The 19,171-nt window shown below is 36.8% G+C and overlaps 1 protein-coding gene and 1 long non-coding RNA gene across 2 annotated transcripts in view; one reads left to right on the top strand and one right to left on the bottom strand.

Annotated features, from left to right (window-relative positions):
- The window catches only part of lhfpl6 (LHFPL tetraspan subfamily member 6), a 30,295-nt gene extending 11,388 nt beyond the window's left edge, over positions 1 to 18,907 (bottom strand). Inside the window, exons 1-2 of the mRNA XM_082158300.1 lie at positions 18,644 to 18,907; positions 16,840 to 17,350 (exon numbers count right to left, since the gene is read on the bottom strand). Of these exons, the coding sequence (XP_082014426.1) occupies positions 16,840 to 17,224 (385 nt within the window). The 5' untranslated portion in view covers positions 17,225 to 17,350; positions 18,644 to 18,907. The remainder of the gene's footprint in view (positions 1 to 16,839; positions 17,351 to 18,643) is intronic.
- LOC309489498 lies at positions 1,615 to 10,043 on the top strand. Its single transcript, XR_014202428.1, has 2 exons — positions 1,615 to 2,019; positions 2,335 to 10,043. It is a non-coding gene; the product is annotated as an uncharacterized lncRNA (long non-coding RNA).
- Positions 18,908 to 19,171: the final 264 nt, after the last annotated feature.

Here is a 19,171-nt window from a genome sequence, read left to right as displayed (position 1 = left end):
CACAACTTCTATCAATACCAGATGTTAAATGACAGTCGCAAGGTTCTCAGAAAAAGAACAGAGTTCCATTGTTCTAGAAGAAGCTCTTAGAAGTGAATAAATAAATAAATAAACTTCACTCATTACCATGAAGCTTGTATGTTAAAGGAATAGTTCACCCAAAAATAACAGTTCTGGCATCATTTACTGAATGTATTTGTATTGTTACAAACTTGAAATGTACAAATGTTGAACATAAAAGATATTGTTAATAAAATTCATAAAATAATGTTTTTGTCCATACAGTGAAAGTCAAGGGGATCCAAAACGACTTTAGACCCCATCGACTTTTACAATATAAACACAGACACAAAGGTTGGTAAATAATGATGGAATAAAATGTTTTGGGTGAACTATCCCATTTGAAGCTAATAAACTAATTTTAACATTATCAGGCTCAAATTACCAAACAGAATTGCAAAAAAAGAATGACTGTTTCACCCATCTATTATTGGTCAGCCAAAGAGATAGCTCCATCCCAAACTCATGCCATTGATTGAGCCAACGTTTCTGTTTTCGGGCAAACAAACAATGCAATGTTTTGAATTTGCCAGTTCACACTTTTATTGTGGGAATCAGCCTACACATTGCTTACTTATAGCTATCTCTACACATCAAAATGGTATTTTAATACTTTTTTAATACCTTAAATGCAAGTCCACATTTAATTCAAATCTAATTCAGTACACTTTAAATGTTCCCTGCCTTTTAATTTGTTTAAATGGGATTTTAATAGCTCACATGTAAGGTTTCTACCATGCAAAAAAAAGTCTGGACCCTTTTAATATCTTCTCCCTTTCAAGATGTGATTTAATATAGAAAAGGAGCTTTGATCATGGAAGAGCAGTGGAGCAGGAATCTGAAGGGTAAAAAGCGAAGGGAACGAATGACATCAAAGAGTTATGGAAAACATGTAAAGGTGGATAGGAGGTGTGAAAAATCACTCCCAGTATCATACTAATGAAAAATGCCAGCATGAAGTGAGGTGCTACATTAGGAAGGAGAACAGTAATTTACTCTTCATCACAACCGGTTATACCTACTAAAAGGAGAGAAAAAGAGAATTCAAGGTCACTGCCTAGGAGACATGCATCACAAGTAGAGTCATCATCAGCTTGGATGTGGGAAAGAAAATCCCAGTTAAGCTCAGAGGAAATGGATTGCAGTGGGATGATATCAAGATACCCTAATACAATTTCGCTTTCTCTTTCCCCTGTGTAATATTCAGAGTTTGATACTCTGCCATAATAATAATGAAAAAATATCTCACCTATATAGCAATAGAGGGTGAACTGGATTTCTTTTGTCCCTCAGTTTATAAAACCAGTGATGTTTTTGTAAAATGAAACCAGGAAATAATAACATGCAAAGTTATTGTGAAATAAACAGACCCAGAGGTTTCAATCAGAAACATTAGTGAAGATGTGAACATTGACTTGAAAGATACGCCAAAGCTTGATGAGACAAATAGAGAGTAAAAGAGGAAAATAAAATACATTTTTAAGGGAAACATAGATGATGATATTAAAATGAGATATATGGAGGAAGGGGAGTTTGACAAGGAGTGTCAGATTCTTACATTTTCAGAAGCCATTATTCATAGTTTCTCTCTTGGTGTTTTTTAGCACATCGCTAGGTGGATGCAAGGGTGTTCTGGCTGGTTACAACGATTTTAGTTGTATTTAAAAAAAAAAATATATATATATATATATATAATTTTTTTATTTTATATTTAAGCAGCATGATTTGAAGTGTCACTAAATAGGTATTAGTTGTGCCAAAGTTGAATGCTTATGGTTAAGGGTTTGTTAAAATCCCTAACCCTGAGTATGAGCAATAAGTCCAAGCAAGCACCACTAAAATGATGCAAAATGCACACACTCCTACTGACAGAAAACTCTGGTTACAAATCATGGAAAGACTGCCAACTAGAAAATTAAATCTCTAGTTTATAGTCCACTGCTCATGTGAAGAATTGGTGTGTGTGTGTGTGTGTGTGTGTGTGTGTGCGCGCGCGCGTGTACCCGTTTTTCTATCCCGGTGGGGACTTCAACCTGAATGCACACAGACTCATGGGGACTCATGTCACAGTGGGGACCTAAATAGAGGTCCCCATGGGTAAACAAGCTTATAAATCATACAGAATGAGGTTTTTTTGGAAATGTAAAAATGCAGAAAGTGTTCTGTGATGGGTAGGTTTAGGGGTAGGGTTAGTGTAAGGAGATAGAATATACTGTTTGTACAGTATAAAAACCATTAAGTCTATGGAGAGTCCCCACAAAGATAGTAAACCAGACGTGTGTGTGTGTGTGTGTGTGTGTGTGTGTGTGTGTGTGTGTGTAAAAATCATCCATCACAGGTTGTCCTACGCTGCCATACTAAGGTGTCACAGTGTGCTGTGACAGCTGTACCAGGAGTTCAAAGAACAGACTATGACTTGTCGTCCCCCCCCGAGACTATGATACCTTCCCTGCTCTAGAACACACAAAATAAATCAAACAAACAAAACCTCTCCTTACTACGTCTCTCTACATTTTTATCAGCACAAAGAACCATGCATGCCCTCTTACAGGTCACAGAGGCACTGGGGTCAAGAGTGATTATCTTCCTATTGATCTGTGTCCCGTCATGATCAATACTGTGTCCTTTTCTTCAGCTTGAGAAGGTGACCGTGACTTTTAGTGAGCTACAACCAGACAGAAAAAACAGTGGAACTATTAAAATAGGATCTCAAACAAGTAAGTAAAATAGGCTCTAAAAAAGACAGAAAGTTAAACACTCTGTCTTGTCTTAAAAAGCACAATGCTTTGATGCAAGATGCTGAAAAAACAGTGAGACGTCCCAATTATTTCATGTTTAGGCTGCACAAAACACTAAAAAATACATCCTGGACATCTCCTAGAACTGCCTTCTCCTTCCGTAGCTCTAATGAAAGGCAAAAAAAGTCTCATCAATCTTGTGAGTGGAGCTGATCTATAAATCTGATCTTCAATTCCCGTGCTATATGCATTTTTAAAGGGGTCATGAATTGAGGAATCAAATTTTCCTTGATCTTTTGACATGTAAGAGGTCATTATACTTTAAAAACATCCTCTAAGTTTTAGAACGTAAAACTTAATCATTAGTCCAAAAACAGCTTTTGATGAAACCAAGCTCTGAAAATGACTCATTTCGGATTTTGTCACATTATTATGTAATAGTGCAATGAAACCCTGCCGCTGCAGAATCAGATCAATGCCTACTTCTACTTTATCGCATCTTTGGCCCCGAGAGAAGAGCGATACAGGATCACTGGACTAAAAATAACATTACCTTCCAAAGGATCCTAATGCTAGGAGAGTGCTTATTTATTGTGAATTTCTCAGTAGAGCATTATTTGTTTGTTCGGTACATTTCATTGTGGATTCTTTGGTAAATCAGTCTCAATTTCAGCAAAAAGACTTTTGCTGTAAGATATGGACCCGACAGTAATGCCACAACATATAAGTAACCGTGTTAATTCTAATGCCTGATCTGTGACCAGTGATTTCTGAGAAGTAATGATTAATGTACAGTCAGACGTTATTTAAATTGTGATAATAGTATATAGAAAGCGATCAGTCCTCCGTTTATAATCACTAGAGCTGTCAATCAAACGAGTTAATGACTGAGTTCTGGACTCCCATTATAACCTGTTATTGGTGGTTGTTAGTCCATTACAAAGGTACAAAACAGAAATAGATATTAGTACTCCAATAGGTTGGTATATTAACATTACATCAGTTATATTATCATTATATCATGTGTTTCTTTGTTTTTTTACTATAAATTTAAGTTAAATCCGTAAAACCTAAAATGTTGATACTGTATTTTTTTTTACAGTAAATTTCTGGCAACTGACTTTTTTTTACTGTAAATTTCACAGATTTTTTTGGTGTGTAGTCAAACACTGATTAAGTCATCTACATTATCCAGTTTCAATAAAAGAAATGTGTTCCATTACTAGTGTCTAAAACTAGTTCTACTAGTGTATTATAGTTTCAGTGGGTTGAGACATAAAACCCAGAGTCAGTGGCTTTGAATAGACACTGAATAAACAATATCCTCTTACTCTCTGGGGTTGAGCATAAACTGGCTTCTTGTCCATTCAGCTCCACACAGTCCTTCATAAGAAACAAAAAAAATAACTTCTAAATATGTTAAACCGCTGGCCCTTGTTTCACACTGAAGAATGTTATATTTCTGATTACTCTCTACCACTTCTGTCCGTCTTCTACTTCTCTCCGAAAGAAATCAATGTAAGTATTGCATTACCGATGCAGTCTGTCTTTTGCAGTGATTCAAATCCAATTTCATTTCCTGAGGTTGAAGGAAAACTGAGGTGAGATGTTTTTTGCATTTACTTTCTAAAAATATAATTAAAGCACACTTACAAAATGGAAAATCAATAGCTTTCAAATGACGCACAGGAGGTCTATTGAACCTGCAACAACAGCAACAAGCCTTCTGTTATAAAGCTTGCCAAAAAAGAGTTCAGAGAATGTGACTGAGGCAGTGTATTAGAAGATACAGAAACTAGAACTTCAAGATGAAGAATAGACAATAAAAATAAATAAAAAACATGAATAAAAGCATTTGTATGTCTAATGGTGTGTATTAAACAAGAAACCGGAAGTACAATTTTTAAGAGGTGGACAAAATAGGGTTAAAGAAAATAGCCATATAGAGACCAGAATATCATGGGTGGGAACTTTTGACTTTGGTTATTAAATAACCCAGCAACTATCCCAAACCCCATAGCAACCATATTAGAAATGCCCTAGCAACCGTCCAGAACCCTCTAGTTCAATGGTGTGTGTAACAATATATTGATACTATATTGGTTATCTTCCGATATTAGATTTGTCTTGTATAAATTAAACAATATCAACCACTATCAAATATAATTTTATTTATTTTTTGTAATGTTATTTAATTGATCATGCTCATTTACCCTATTTTTACATTTAGATAACACTCACTTAAAGTTAACCTTTAAAACAATGTAATCCTTAGCAAACATCAAAATTAATATCCATTTTGGGTACAATACTATTGTGATGCCTAAACTCACTGTAGAGTTTAAAATGATTGTTTTTAATCTTTTATCTTTTACTTGTCTAAACAAATAGTGCAGAAATTGAATCTAAGTAATTTATCACTAATTAGCCAAAACGTAATTGTCTGAAAGAATTTTAAAAAAATGGAGCATCCCTAGATTTTACCCCAGTTAAAAGAGTAAAATCACTGACCTTTTGTGGTTCATATGAAGACTTTGCAAAAACAGTGAAAACTAATCAAACCATTTGTCAATAGTAAAGTGATTGTGGAGTGGAATGTTTGTAAAGCTGTTTGTAAAGGAGGAAGTTCTAGCACATAAGCTTGTCTTCTCCTCATCTGACTTTCACCACCAAGCACTTTCCAATCTATATATAACTGCACTAGGCATATTACATCTCAATTACCAGAGCACAATCTGTGAAGTGGCCTGCCAGGGATGAAGGGTTATCACTGCCAGGGCTAGTCATGTCATTGTTGACTTCATTGTTGCCAAGTCAACTGGTCAGACTAGACAGAAAGTTCCACAACTCACATACTTACAATCTGGAACTCTTCATAGCAATTACAACCATTTCTAAAAATTCAGACATCCTGTTTTATCTTATATGTGAGTTGGCAAGTGGATGTTTATGTGCAGTCCTGTCTTATCACAACCCAACACTGTGAAAACAGAGACAGACCTGCACCGGCTCGGACCTGCTGTTACAAATGGAATTTTCCATGAATGACTGGCTTTTTTTGGCAGCTTTCGTGACGAATTAGCTGCTGTTTGTTAAAGTCTGCATGAGAATGTGCCAGCAAAGCGAGGACACAAAAGGGACCTGTAAAATAAAATGGTAAAGTAAATTTGAGGACAAACCAAGGCTGCTAATTTAGTGTTCTTGGGCCACAGTCAAAACAAACCTGACCTGACAAGATTTCCTTTGAACACAGAGGTGTGTGTCCCTCTCGAAAGCATCTTCTGACTTGTTCTTCTGAAAATTCTTTAACCAAAAGACCGACAAAGCATGACTAAAATACCACGACAGTAACGTGTGAGAAGGCAATAAAGGGTCAACGATCTCCAGACGACCCTTTCGCTCCAGCTGACCCCGACAGGGATAGTCTTTATGTTTAACCTTTGAGCTAGACCAACAAGGAACATTAGAATAAAATAACAAGCCACTACAAAACTATTATTCCAACTGGTTTAAGCTTTTAAAATTCTGTTTTGTGTTCCACATAAGAAAAAAGTTTTACAGGTTTGGAAAGACACAGAATATACGTTTTTGGGTGAAATATCCCTTTAATAAAGTAGTTGGGCCCGCAGCTATACCAAAGTGTCCAAACGGAGTTCCATCATAAAACTTGGCATTCAATCCCTAGACGTGACTGACAGTCCTGAGCTCGGCTCAAGCGGGCGGCCAGCCACTGCTATCAGCCTCGTGCACAGGATGTAAAGCCGCACTGTCATCACACACCATTATAGACCACCACAGACTTACACGGACCATAACTCTTATTTCAATCAGCCAGAGACTGAGGAAGGCATGAAATGGTGAGAGAAAAGAACACAGAGGAAAAAGGCCACTGCTGTGTCCTAAGCTTATGAATTCATTTACCATCATAACAGCCAACAGCTGGGAATGTTTTCATGAACATAAACACAGAATTATTCCAAAAGCCTGTTACTTTAAAAATCACACTGCAGAAAAACCTGTACAATGTTGGTGTGAGGCAGGGAATGAATTAAGAATACTGGAGTTCTGTTTAGAGGAACCTAATATCTCAGCTATTTAAAATTATAGTAGCCAAGTTCCCTTTTAAACGAATAGTTCTCTCAAACATTACAATTCTTTTATTATTTACTCACCCTTTGTTAACCTGTATGACTTTCTTTCTTCCTTATAACACACTGTCAGTAATTATGTTCTGAAAATTCGAAAATGTTTCTATTTTGTCAGGATTCTTTCAATAGAAAGTTAAAAATAACAGCATTTATTTGAAATAAACATCTTTTGTAACATTATAATACATGTATTTTCTGTCACTTTCGATCAATTGAATGCATCCTTGCTAAATGAAAGTATTAATTTCTTAAAAAAAAAAAGAAGAATATATCAAAGAAAAATTTGAATATCCTTGTCTCTATTTTCACAATTAGACAAAAACACACCATAAAAGTATGATAAAGGTGGTTCATATATGCTAAATTCCAAGTCTGTATTACTTATATAATAGTTTATTTTGAGAAGACAAAACATTTATTCATTATTTACTGAAATTACATTCACGAATTGTTCTTCTGAGTCTGAGTAAATAAATCGGTTGATCCAGTTCACAAAAGCAGTGTGAATGATCTGTTCACAAATCAGATCCAGATCTAAAGTTCAACTCACTCTCAATGTGAACTCAATGATTCGGTCGCAAGACTCCTAGAATAGGAGATCAAGTCTTATTTTTGTTTTGTTTTGTTCATAATACAAAGATATCGCATGGCTTCTGAAGACTTGCAGTATATAATAAATAAGTCATATGGAGCACTTTTATGATATATTTATGATATGTTTTGGTGCGTCTCTGTTCTGTTTGAAGCTTGAAAGCTCCAGTCCTCATTCAATGTAACTGCATAAAAAAGTGAGCAGACACATTGTTTGTTCTCTGTTCTTCTTCTATGTAAGAAAGATCATCATGAGGGTGAGTAAATGACAGAATTTTCACTACATCAGCTTCAACAGAAACTGCAGGTTACAGTGCTGTAGAAAAAAACAAAAAAAATATTCAAACTCAAGAAAGCAGTAAACAGACTGAAAAAAAATCCATCAAGGCTCTAATGGTTCCTCAGAGATAACACATTCAGGTTGCAAAAGATGAAAACCCTTCTCTACTGAGCTTCCTTCAAACGTGCATGTGCCATCTGTGTGAGTCCAAGCCTTTCTTCTCTTCTGCTTTATCCTCAAAAAAATCTCCCTCTGCCACGCTTTTGGATCGGTCTCTGAGTTAGGAGAGAAAACCATTTATTTCCTCTTTTACTGTAGCCAAAGAATGTCTCTGCTGCCACAGTCGTGGACCTTAGAGGACCATCTGGAAGCCTGGAACATTCCAGTATGATTGCCCTAAGGAGAATGCAGACCTGCATTCCAATCTGAGGGAGGGAGCCAGGCCGGAGAGGGACCACGCAGCGCTGGAAGTGGACTGAGCCAAGTCAGACATGGAACTTCTCAAAGTTCTTGAACACAGAGGATCCTTTGTTCACTTATCCATAGAAAGTTGGCTTTGTTCAAATGTGAGTGTGCAAATTTGTGAAAAGTTAATAACGTCTAGCTCTTGCCCTACTGGATAAGAAAAAACTTTGTAATGAGAAATTAAAGTGATATTTCACAGAAACATTTAAATTCTGTCATCTTTACTCACCCTCATGTAGTTCCAAACCTTGGAAAAATGCCATTGTTTCAACTCAACGGCAAACCAAACCATAAATATCTCAATTATTTTACAAATAAAGGAGGTTGTAACCATGAATTAAAGATTGGAGGTGATCAAACATAAAAGTTTAAGATTCAGATCTTTTCAGTTGATTTTGGATGAATCGGTTGATCCATTTCACAAAAGATGTCTGAATCATGTTCAAGAACTAATCAGACTAATCCAGTTCTCAAATCAACTCACTGACTCAATGATCCACTCAAAGCGGATAACAGCTCACTGGAGGGGATGATTATTACTGAATAATGATGTCGATTTCAGTCAAAAGCTATTTTATGACATGGAATGAACTACTTTATTTTTTATTTTTTTTAAGCTTGAAAACCTTAGTCCTCATTGATTGAAACTGATTGGAATATGTTCTGTGGAAGTCATACGTGTTTGAAACAACATGAGGTTAAAGGGACAATGTGTAGCTTTTTAGGTATTTTATTATCTAAAATCTATATTTTTATTCATAAATATGCCCTCAATGGTGTACAAATACCTATGCCAATGTTCAGACTAATCCTCGTAAACGAAGAATTTATTATCTTTATATACATGGGACGGGTAAGTCCACGGAGGCTTCCATGTAGTTCCGCCATCTTGAAAAACTATAATAGCAGAGAGGGACAAAAAGTACTAGGCCAACGCGTTTCCACAACGCGTTTCGTTCAGAGCCAGCGTCACGTGACTGAAGCCAGCAGAAGCGGAGGAGCAGAGCAGTGAGAGGCGCTTGTCACTGCCGCGGCAAGTTTAAAAGGCTGCACTGCACGGTTATTTATACACCGTTCATTCATACATACATATGAGTCACAGGATAAGGAGTCCTCGTCGTCGAAAAAGTCCAAAATAGATCGTAAAAGGAAACGTGACCGGAGATTACAAAAACAAGGGTTACTGTCAGGATAGCTAATGCAGGAGAAAGCTTTCAAAAGAGACCCTGAAGTTGCCTGCTTTCTTCTCGACAGGTAAGTCAATGTTACAGTCTTAATTACAAGCTTTTTTTTCATTGCTTGGTTGTGTACTTTATTATATAGACAGTCGAACATTTATAGTTAAAAGTTAAACAGGCTCTTTGATGAATAGCAGCTATTGAGTAAAGTAACGTTAGAGAAGGCTCTGATGATGATGATATCTAACAATGCACATACTTCAAAAAATATAACGAGTAAAGAAGGCATTACTACTAATTACCATAGTTAATGTTTTTGACAGTCAGTAGTTCATACTGTAACATTCTTTTTTTCGTTGTTTCAAGTTTCAGTTTGTTTTAAATAACAAACATGTTCACCCGAAGAAAAACTCGAAGTGCTATTATAAGACATCCTGTCATAGCTTTTAGGTACATAACGGCTACCGTAGATGCAACGCGCATTTGAAAAAGTGAGGCGCTGGAGAGCATTATTCGTTTGAATGCAAAATACAATTTCACCACTAGATGGGAGAAATTCCTACACAATGTCCCTTTAAGTAAATGACGAATTAAAAAAAAAAATTTGTGAACTATTCCGTTAACTGGAACAAAAGATCCATGTCTCATATTGCTCATAGTTTTGTCAGAGGATGAAGGAAGAAGGAGTGCTAGATACTATTTTCAAGGGACGCCGAAGCAGACTGAGGACATGGTAGACGGGCAAATATGAAAAAGTATCAGGATGCTTTTTCGTGCGCTGCTCTCACCCACATGCTCGCATATGCTATTCTGAGCATCTGAGGATTTGAACGTCCCCGCTCTCTTGTGAATCACTGCCTTTCTCAATTATGTGAGCTGGTTTCAAGATTTATGCCTCAAAGCTAAAATATCAAACTGGATTTGAAGACAGATTTTTTTTTTTCCCAATGAATAATTCATGAATGAAAGCTCTCCTTCCAGCACGTGTCCGCCTGACTCGTTTATCTGGCCATACACACCCTCACACAGATGCTCAAAACAATGGTAACACAAACCTCTTTATATTCAACAAATCCATAGCAAACTCATTGTGAGTCTCGTCGTCCAAACAATATACACTATACTATTCTCATGTCACTTTGTATTTTGTGAAATACTTTACATCATATTTAGTGGTTAAAATGACTGAATATCAATACTAAAATAAAAACAACCTTTTTATTCATATTGTCACAAAAGGCATACCCCCCAAAAATTTATTTGATCTCAAACCCAAGTTTCTTTGCATTTTGTCCTTGACCTACAACGAGCAAAGTGAGCAAAGACAGCACCTATCATTCCAGACTAGCGCAAAGCAAAGGCAAAGATTTTGTGGCGCTGAAAATGAAGTCATGCAGCACACCGCTTTTCTCACAAGAATGTAAACATGCGAAAACCAGTCAAAGCCATGACCTACATATCCTTACAGCTGTGTACAGTTTTGTCAAGGTGGCCAATGCTGTGGCCTGATGGAATGGTTTCAGAATCATTTCCTTAAGGAGTCACGGAGGAATCATTTCTTGTAAACCATGTGGGTTTCTTTATAAAAGTTGAGATTGGCCAACTGATGGTGCCCTGCTGCTCTCACATTGTTTTCTCTGGCATCTGGAGAGATGCTATCATCATCTCTCCCAAATATGCCTTAAATTATGTGTGACTCAAATAACAAGAAAGAATAGAAAATGGCAAGTGGAACTGTTATTGCACATCTTGTATAATGACCCATTTTTATTTTCCAAATAATCAAATATCCCTATAATTGCACTTTGCAATGGGAAAGTACATACTAGCATAGGGACATGCAACGTCAAAAAAAATGCATCTTGATATCCAGTGTTGCGGAAAGTTATATTGTGTTACTCCCTAAAAGTAACATTGAAAGTGATGCGTTACATTACTTTTGCATTACTTTTTCTCACCTGGGCTTGCTTGTTTGTTTTTTAATAACAATAAAAAAATAACAATATTAAAAACAGATTAAAGTATATTTGTGTTAACATATTTAATTATTGCATGTTTGCATAATAGTCCGAGTTTGCATTTCACTATGCGTTACTTGAAAAAAGTAATCTGATTACGTAACTCGCGTTACCCTCAACACTGTTGATATCAAGTTGGACTGCTAGCATCTGTAAATTCATTACTTTAAAATGCATTATAACTTAACGTTTAAATTCATTCAAAAGAAGCTGTGGTAGTTTCTGCCTTTACTTTTTTCATTATGCCATTGACTTCAGTAAAAGAAGTTGAAGTTGAAAGGGAATAATTACAAACATCTCTTTCATAGCACAAAGGGTTGCAAGCAATATTTGCACACATGGATGCACACTAGTACATCATTCAGGCATCTTCTGGAATTTTATTTTCTATATCGTACTATAATTCAGAAGGCGCTAGGGTGAATCTAACAAAATCTGTCATGAAAAAGTCCCTACAAAAATCGAAAGAAAAAAATAAGAATATATATTTTGCATATAATTAACATTTTAATCTTTTATTTTTTATATTATATTGACTAAGTACATTTTCCTTTTTCTTCAAAATATAAAAAAAAAAGATTTCTTACAATATAATCAGCATAATGTGCAAAATCAATTTAATTGTAAAATTGTTTTTGTTGTTCTACCTGTAATTTATGATTTTTCCCCCCCAAGTATTTTTTAACTTAACACAGTAATAAAAAAATTACGGGATTACAGCATTGAGTATCATTATGTTTAATAATACATTATACAACCATTCGATAAACTTGTAACATGCACCATTAATGAAATAAATACTGGGGACATTAAAGTAAAGAAAATTTGGGGAAACTTTGCTTAATAGCCATTAAAATAACATCACAGCGCAATTTTTTTTTACTGGTTTTGAATATAGGCTTCATTGTCCTTTATGTCAAATATAATTTCTTTTAGATTTTTGGGTGAAACATGGCTGGCCTTGTGAGATTTCTAATCTTGTGTATCATTTAGAAAGGAGGAAATGTGGATTGAAATTCATCCTGCATTCATAATGGGTTACACCCATTGGTGTCAAGTTTACAAGACAATATCTGTTACAACTGTCATTGATTTCTGTGAAGGACAGAAACAGATTTTCTTTACCTCTGCCCCGTTCAGTTCACTAAGTGTCACTCTCTCAGACTTATTTTCTCCTATTTTCCAGCAACATTCCAAATACATTCCAATGAGTCGACGGAATTTTCAGACGGATTGACAGACAGTGAGAAACTGACAGTGAGACATAGTGAGAGATGTGCACCAGTCTTCTCGTCGTACTGGAGCCAGTAAGTCTCTTACTGCCATTGCAGCTGTCTCCATCAGCTGGATCCTGCCTGTCTTTCCCATTCACACCACCCTACGTCCTCTCATCTCTCCATCCGTCTCTTTCCAAGCGCCCAGGGGTCGGCACGGGTCGGCTAAAACCAGCGTTTACACCCTCAGCTAGGCCTGTTCCCACACAACTACAAATACACACGGCACGTCGCTCAAGCGCACACGCTTCCATTCACCCACACGAATGTACACGAAAATCAGCAGTTCTCGACACCCGGTCGTATCCCCAATTAGAAACATTCCAGCGTGACTAATTAAATATTGCCAATCTAGATTTAAACGAGAGAGATTTACACAGCACACAAACGTGACATATTGGACATCTGAGCTAACAGAGGGAAATCAGGAGGCAAACCCTGCAGTCCAATGTGACCGGACGGAAAGTCAAGGACAACTCTGGAAAAGTTAATGATTATTTTCATACTTATCCTGCTTAATGACTTAAAGATAAGGGTAAAACACCATATTATTGTGCAGTTTTTAAACTCTGAGAACATTGAACATTAAACATTGAAAGATAACATGCTTTCCAAGCTGAATTGACTCTCTGTTGGTATTCGTTGAAAGTTTACTGTTCAAGAAGTGAAAGATTACAGTAAGACAACTGCTGCCGCCTGGATTACTGAACCGTCACGTCTCAAAGCTCACTTGAGCACTTGTACACAGAGTTTTTGCCACCTGACTTATTTGTGTTTTCCTCGGGGTAAGGTTGTATAAGAGTTCCCCACTGTAAATACAATGACGTGATCTATGGAGTGAAGGGGCCACAAAAACAGAACGATTGTGATATTCTCACAGCTGGACATAAGTTGGCATAATTTCTGTCACTTGAACTGAATGTGGGGAATTCACAATTATATTATATAGGATATACATGCAAATAGGTCTGTAAGATTTTTTTGAAAGAAGACTCTTATGCTCAACAACAAGCTCAAAAATACAGCAAAAAATTTTACATTGTGAAATATTATTACAAAAAAAAATTTAAAAAAAATTAAAAAGTAATTTATCCCTGTGATGGCAAAGCTGAATTTTTAGCATCATTACTCCGTCTTCAATTCCTCTTTTTATATATATTTTTTTATGATAAACCCTTTAAAAGTCTTGCCTGCAAGCACTGCAGAAAATGAAAAAAAGTGATACCGACTCTAGTGGCCATTGATATGGTTCAATGAATGCATTCTTTTTCATCTTCTACTGTGAAATGCATACAGTGCAGAAAATACTTCAACAGTTAAGAGAAAACGGTAAGAGATAAGGAAAGAAAATTAGAGAACAGACCTTTGATGGAGACAGTAAGGCATTGCATAAGGGAGGAAAAGCATGGGAGAAATTCAAAAAATGTTTGTATTCGCAAAATGTAACAAACTCATCAGGCATTGTCATTACAGCAAAGTGTGAAACATCTCCCAGGAACTGGTTGTTCTGAAAGGATATGTCCTCAGTATTTCACTAATGTGATAAGAAGACATTAAAGAGTAATTGAGAAAACACCCAGACCAACTGAGTCATATCGGCAGATCTCTCAAGCGAATAAGACTCATTTCAAGGTCTTGTGTTCTCATTGGACAGGATCCTGACAGTATTTAGACGGAACCCATAAATCCTATGGTAAATTCAGTGTATAAAACATGACTGAGCCGACTGTCTTTCAGGAGGGGGTGCGTGATGTATGCAAACATGCAACGGGTGCTGTGAAGCGAGACGTGGGTGTGAGAGGAAATCCAACATGATGCGGGAACGTTAAACAATAGACTTCACAAGTTCAACCTATTAATGAATAATATTCCCATCTGAAAAAGGGCAAACTGAAGATGTGACACCAATATGGCATCTGTCCCAGAATTAGCAAGTCTCTATCGCCCTTACTGTATCAAGTGATAAAAACAAAACAAAGCAAAGCCACAGCTTTCTATGACAAGGAAAAACTAAAAACAGGAAATATTTAGTTGCCCATGAATAAAACATCACAAAGCAAGCCGGTGTACGTATCAAAGTGTGTGTGTGGTTAAGTTAAGAGAGCACAAAGGAGAAAGGGATATGAAAGAGAGAACAGTTGCCTACAGTCCCTCATAGAGAGGTCATGTATAATCAACCTTCATTATTTCCCATCTCATTGAAATGGAGCAAAGTCTCTGCTCTGAGGCAAGTCAAAAGAAGAAAGGGTGATGTAAGTCATAAGGGCCCGTGAGGGGCCCGCCTCCCCTCATATATTGCTCATTACAGGGCCAATCGCTTCATAAGCAGATCTGTTACTGCCTCACATATATAAAGATCTCGTAAAAAGGACAGTTACAAGAGCCAAATGATGCTGTGTAACCTGCTCTTTTTCTACCTGTGTGTGTGTGTGAGCAAGACTACATTTGCAAGGCACATCCATTTTCTTGACCATTAAAAGCTTATTTGGCATTTGGCCATATTTGACTAGTTTTCCCCAAGGAGGTCAGGTAAATTTGTTCTTCACAGACGTTTGAACAAGTCTTTTCCCCCCTCATATAACCTCTGTATAAATTACTGAGCAATTTAAGTTTCTCAGCTAATGCTGGGGTCCTGTGAGAAATCGAATACCATCCGGAGAGGAATGTGTGCAATTACAGTATATTATTTTTCACAACTCTTCTCCTCATTTACTTTGACCTTTGGTGAATGCCATAACTAAAGCTTAAATTTCTCGTTTCACTGCCTGGTGAGTCTTCATGATGGATTTAGACCTTTCGGCTGACTTCGGCTTGCCATCTGGGTAAAATAACAGTTGGCGGTTCAAGTACTGCTGGTATTGCATCCGATATAAAAAGAAAAGCACTACAGAAAGTCCAATCACAAACTGATCAGAAAGGCCACTGTAGAAGCATCAGGTATGGTTCTTACTTTAATGACTTCCTTTTCTTAAAGGGACAGTTCACCAAACAAATGTAAATTCTATTAACGTTTACACATCCTCATGTCGGCCCAAACCTGTACGACTTTTGAAGGATGTTTATTTCATAAAAGGAAAGTCTATGGACATTACGACACTACGACATAAGACATCAAAATATCTTGCGAGTAGATTAGTGAGTAGAGTAAATGATGAGAGAATTAAATTTTTTGGATGAACTATGCTTTTAATTATACACATAATAACGTATATAACTTATTTTATAATTTTACCAAATTTTCCATAATATGCTCACACTCCGTCCGAAATCAGTACATGAAATCATAAGACATTCTGTGTTAACAATTGTAACTCAAACGTCGTTTTGCAAACCAATCCCGTCTAAACAGTACTAAAGACATGAAAAGAAACTCTTGTTTGCTTTTCACCATTTGTTCGGTTAACAAACAAACTCAAACTGATTTTCACCAGGATGTAAGTTTGGTGTCCTTGCCCAAATCAGCAAGAGGTCACAGGCTCCTCTCTTCACAGGATGACACGAATCGTAGCGACCGAATGTTAAAACAAGCAAACTGAATTTCACTAAGAGGATGCGGTCGTCATGTGTTCCCTCTCAGTAGTTGCTAAGTACGTCTAAAAAGACAGCAAATGGAAGTGTGTGTTTGCAAAGTTGCAGTGTTTCATCTGACTATCCATTTATCAAAATATTAATATACTGACAACCCATCTATGCATCCAACCAATAAATGCACAGAAAACTAGTAGTCAACCAATGCCGATATCAATTAACTAGAAAGTGGGGTGGCCGATATAAATCCAATATTGGTATAAATCTGAAATTAGACCTTTTTTTAATCCTTTAAACTAATTACATTTTATTTATATTACAGGACGATAAACTCAAAGTAAATATCGGCAGGGTTATCATCATGGCTAGTATCATCATGGCTAGTATGTCAATCTATAACCACTTAATATGACAGTTGTCCATTCAATTATTTCATTATTCAAAATTATCATCTCTCAATTCAGTCTCATTCAGGCAACTAATACATCCATTCATCCAAGCATTTATCCATTTACCCATCCAATTTATCTCCAGTCAAGGTCCTTGTAATTGGACTCACCTCCCACAAACTGTATCCCTCCTGCCACTCGTCCGATGGTGCGAGAGATTAGATCCGTAACACAGCATCCCATCATTGCTGTGAGAGCCACCAGGAGCAGCAGTCCGCAGCCTGTCCCCGTCACCACCGTGCAGATCCTCCACTCCAGACTCGGGATGCCCTGGAAGGAGGCATAGCGCCCACATTGCTCCAACATAACCGTCCCACCACGAGCTTCATCCCTTACGGGGTAGGAACAGCGCCGGAATGTTCCAAATGACACTGACTTACCCATCTGAGACCCAAGCAGCCAGTATGGCATGAAAAAGCCTATGCAAGATGTGGCTGCACATAGGAAGGACAACAGGGCCCATACCACACCTGCACATGTAAGACTGGATGCCATCACGCTCAGCTCAAACTAAAAGCTTTCAGATGCAAAAGACACTTGATTTTAGGTTGTGCACAACACATGCAGAGCTCCTAAGCCCACCGGCCCAGATCCTCCCGATGTCTTCCTGCTCTGTTACACCTGAGGAAAGAGTAAAAAGTGTGGGAACATCAGTAAAAAGTCATAAATCCAAGGTGACAACTAAGCTCTTCAAATTGCATAAAGGTTACTGAAACCTGTTCACTTTCATATGTGCATTAAACATAGGTAAACATTAAAAAAAAATCTTTGCCTGTTTGTCACCCATGAATGGACCCTTTTCAAAGACTGTAATGATCGGTTTCCACAGTTATCAACATCTCAACTGTAGTAAAGTTTTTCATGTTTTAATTTTTAAAAATGTTAACATACATTTTTTAACACTATACTTTGTGTTATATTACCCCGGCAGTAAATGACAAAAAATGAATTAACGCTGCTGCTAGGGTGCTTCTACTGTACAACAGCTCAGGGAGTATAATGGCAAATTTTACATAATTTTCTCTGTTCAGACTGCTGTAATCAATCTCTCTCTATTTTCTATCTTTTGGAGTCGTGGAAACACTATCATGGATTTTTTCATTTGCTATTGAAGCAAATGGGAATACAAAAAAATATATTTGCTGTCATCCCCCTTTTACCATTATAGAAGTTTACCCAACTATGACGACTTCCACTTCTGAGAACCCAGGAAATTATAGATTTTTGATTGACTTTTCCAGTCATGCATGATTACAACTCATTACTAAAATTTTTGAGATAGTTTTCTATATAAGAGACCAATGAACAGACTTAAACTATTAAATGCATTATAGAATAAAATGTCACCAATAAGACAAAAATACAATATCCAGGCAACAAAATACTTTTAAGACTCAAAACTCTGGATTATGGTATTTAAATGAATGAAGAGTGGGTTTACAATTAACATTTTCACACCTAATAATATTTATATACATTAGTTGCTGACATAAAATATTTTTAGGATGTTGACATTGTGTAACATGCTGTAGTCAATCTAAAATCATTTTATACGGAATTTTGCTCATTTTATTAGCATAATAGATTATCCATTTTATGACGTCATATTAATGGAGAGACTACATGTGATATTTTAAAATATGTCACACGTCAGGGCCATTTAAAATTACTTTAAAAAAACGAGCATAAGTAAGAGGAGATTTAAAATGGTAAAGCACATACACTTTCCTCATGCGTTCATATACATTTTGACCTAAAATCTTGATGTTGATAAAAGAAAAGTTAATGGACACATTATGAGTCATCTATCCATAACCATGTGGGATGTAAACATAAAGGAAAACGAGCTGTCATGTAGAACCAGAGTCCAAAAGTATGGCAGAAACTGATTTAAGCATGCAATAGATATCTTACATGTCTGTGTCGTTCACTGTTTCCGATTCCACTTGTTTTCAAGAACTAAAGAGCATAAAACACGAAAAAATGTGGCGTATGCTGTCTGTTTGCTTCTATCCTGTCCTGGGTCGAGCGTCCCTGAAGTCTTTAACTCTGGCGTCTACAGTCCACTCACTGCCCGAGCACATGCAGGTCTCCGACCGGGACTAAACCGAGTGTTAAAACGGAGTAAGGAAAGCGCAAGCGGAGGCATCAATCTCCAGATCCTCCGCCCAGGGGCTGGTCTGACAATATGCTGTGTTTCCCAAGACTCCGCCTGGCTGCCGCGCGCTCTCTCAAAGTCCCTCTTCAAAGTCAAAGCAGTAATTTATTGTCATTCGGTGTTCCGTGGGAGAGTAGAAACGTAGTATCTCCAGCAGCTATGGTGAAAAATATATCAGGTTACAAATGTTTTCAAGCCAAATACGTGATTTATACCCTATGGGGTACAGCCTACAATAATTGGGCTTAATTTAAAAAAAAATACAAATTAAGGATAAACATTAA

Source organism: Leuciscus leuciscus (assembly GCF_965113295.1).
Source record: "Leuciscus leuciscus genome assembly, chromosome: 24".
Taxonomy (NCBI): domain Eukaryota; kingdom Metazoa; phylum Chordata; class Actinopteri; order Cypriniformes; family Leuciscidae; genus Leuciscus; species Leuciscus leuciscus.
The sequence above is the reverse complement of the archived record's forward strand: the minus strand, read 5'-3'. Positions and strand labels throughout refer to the sequence as shown.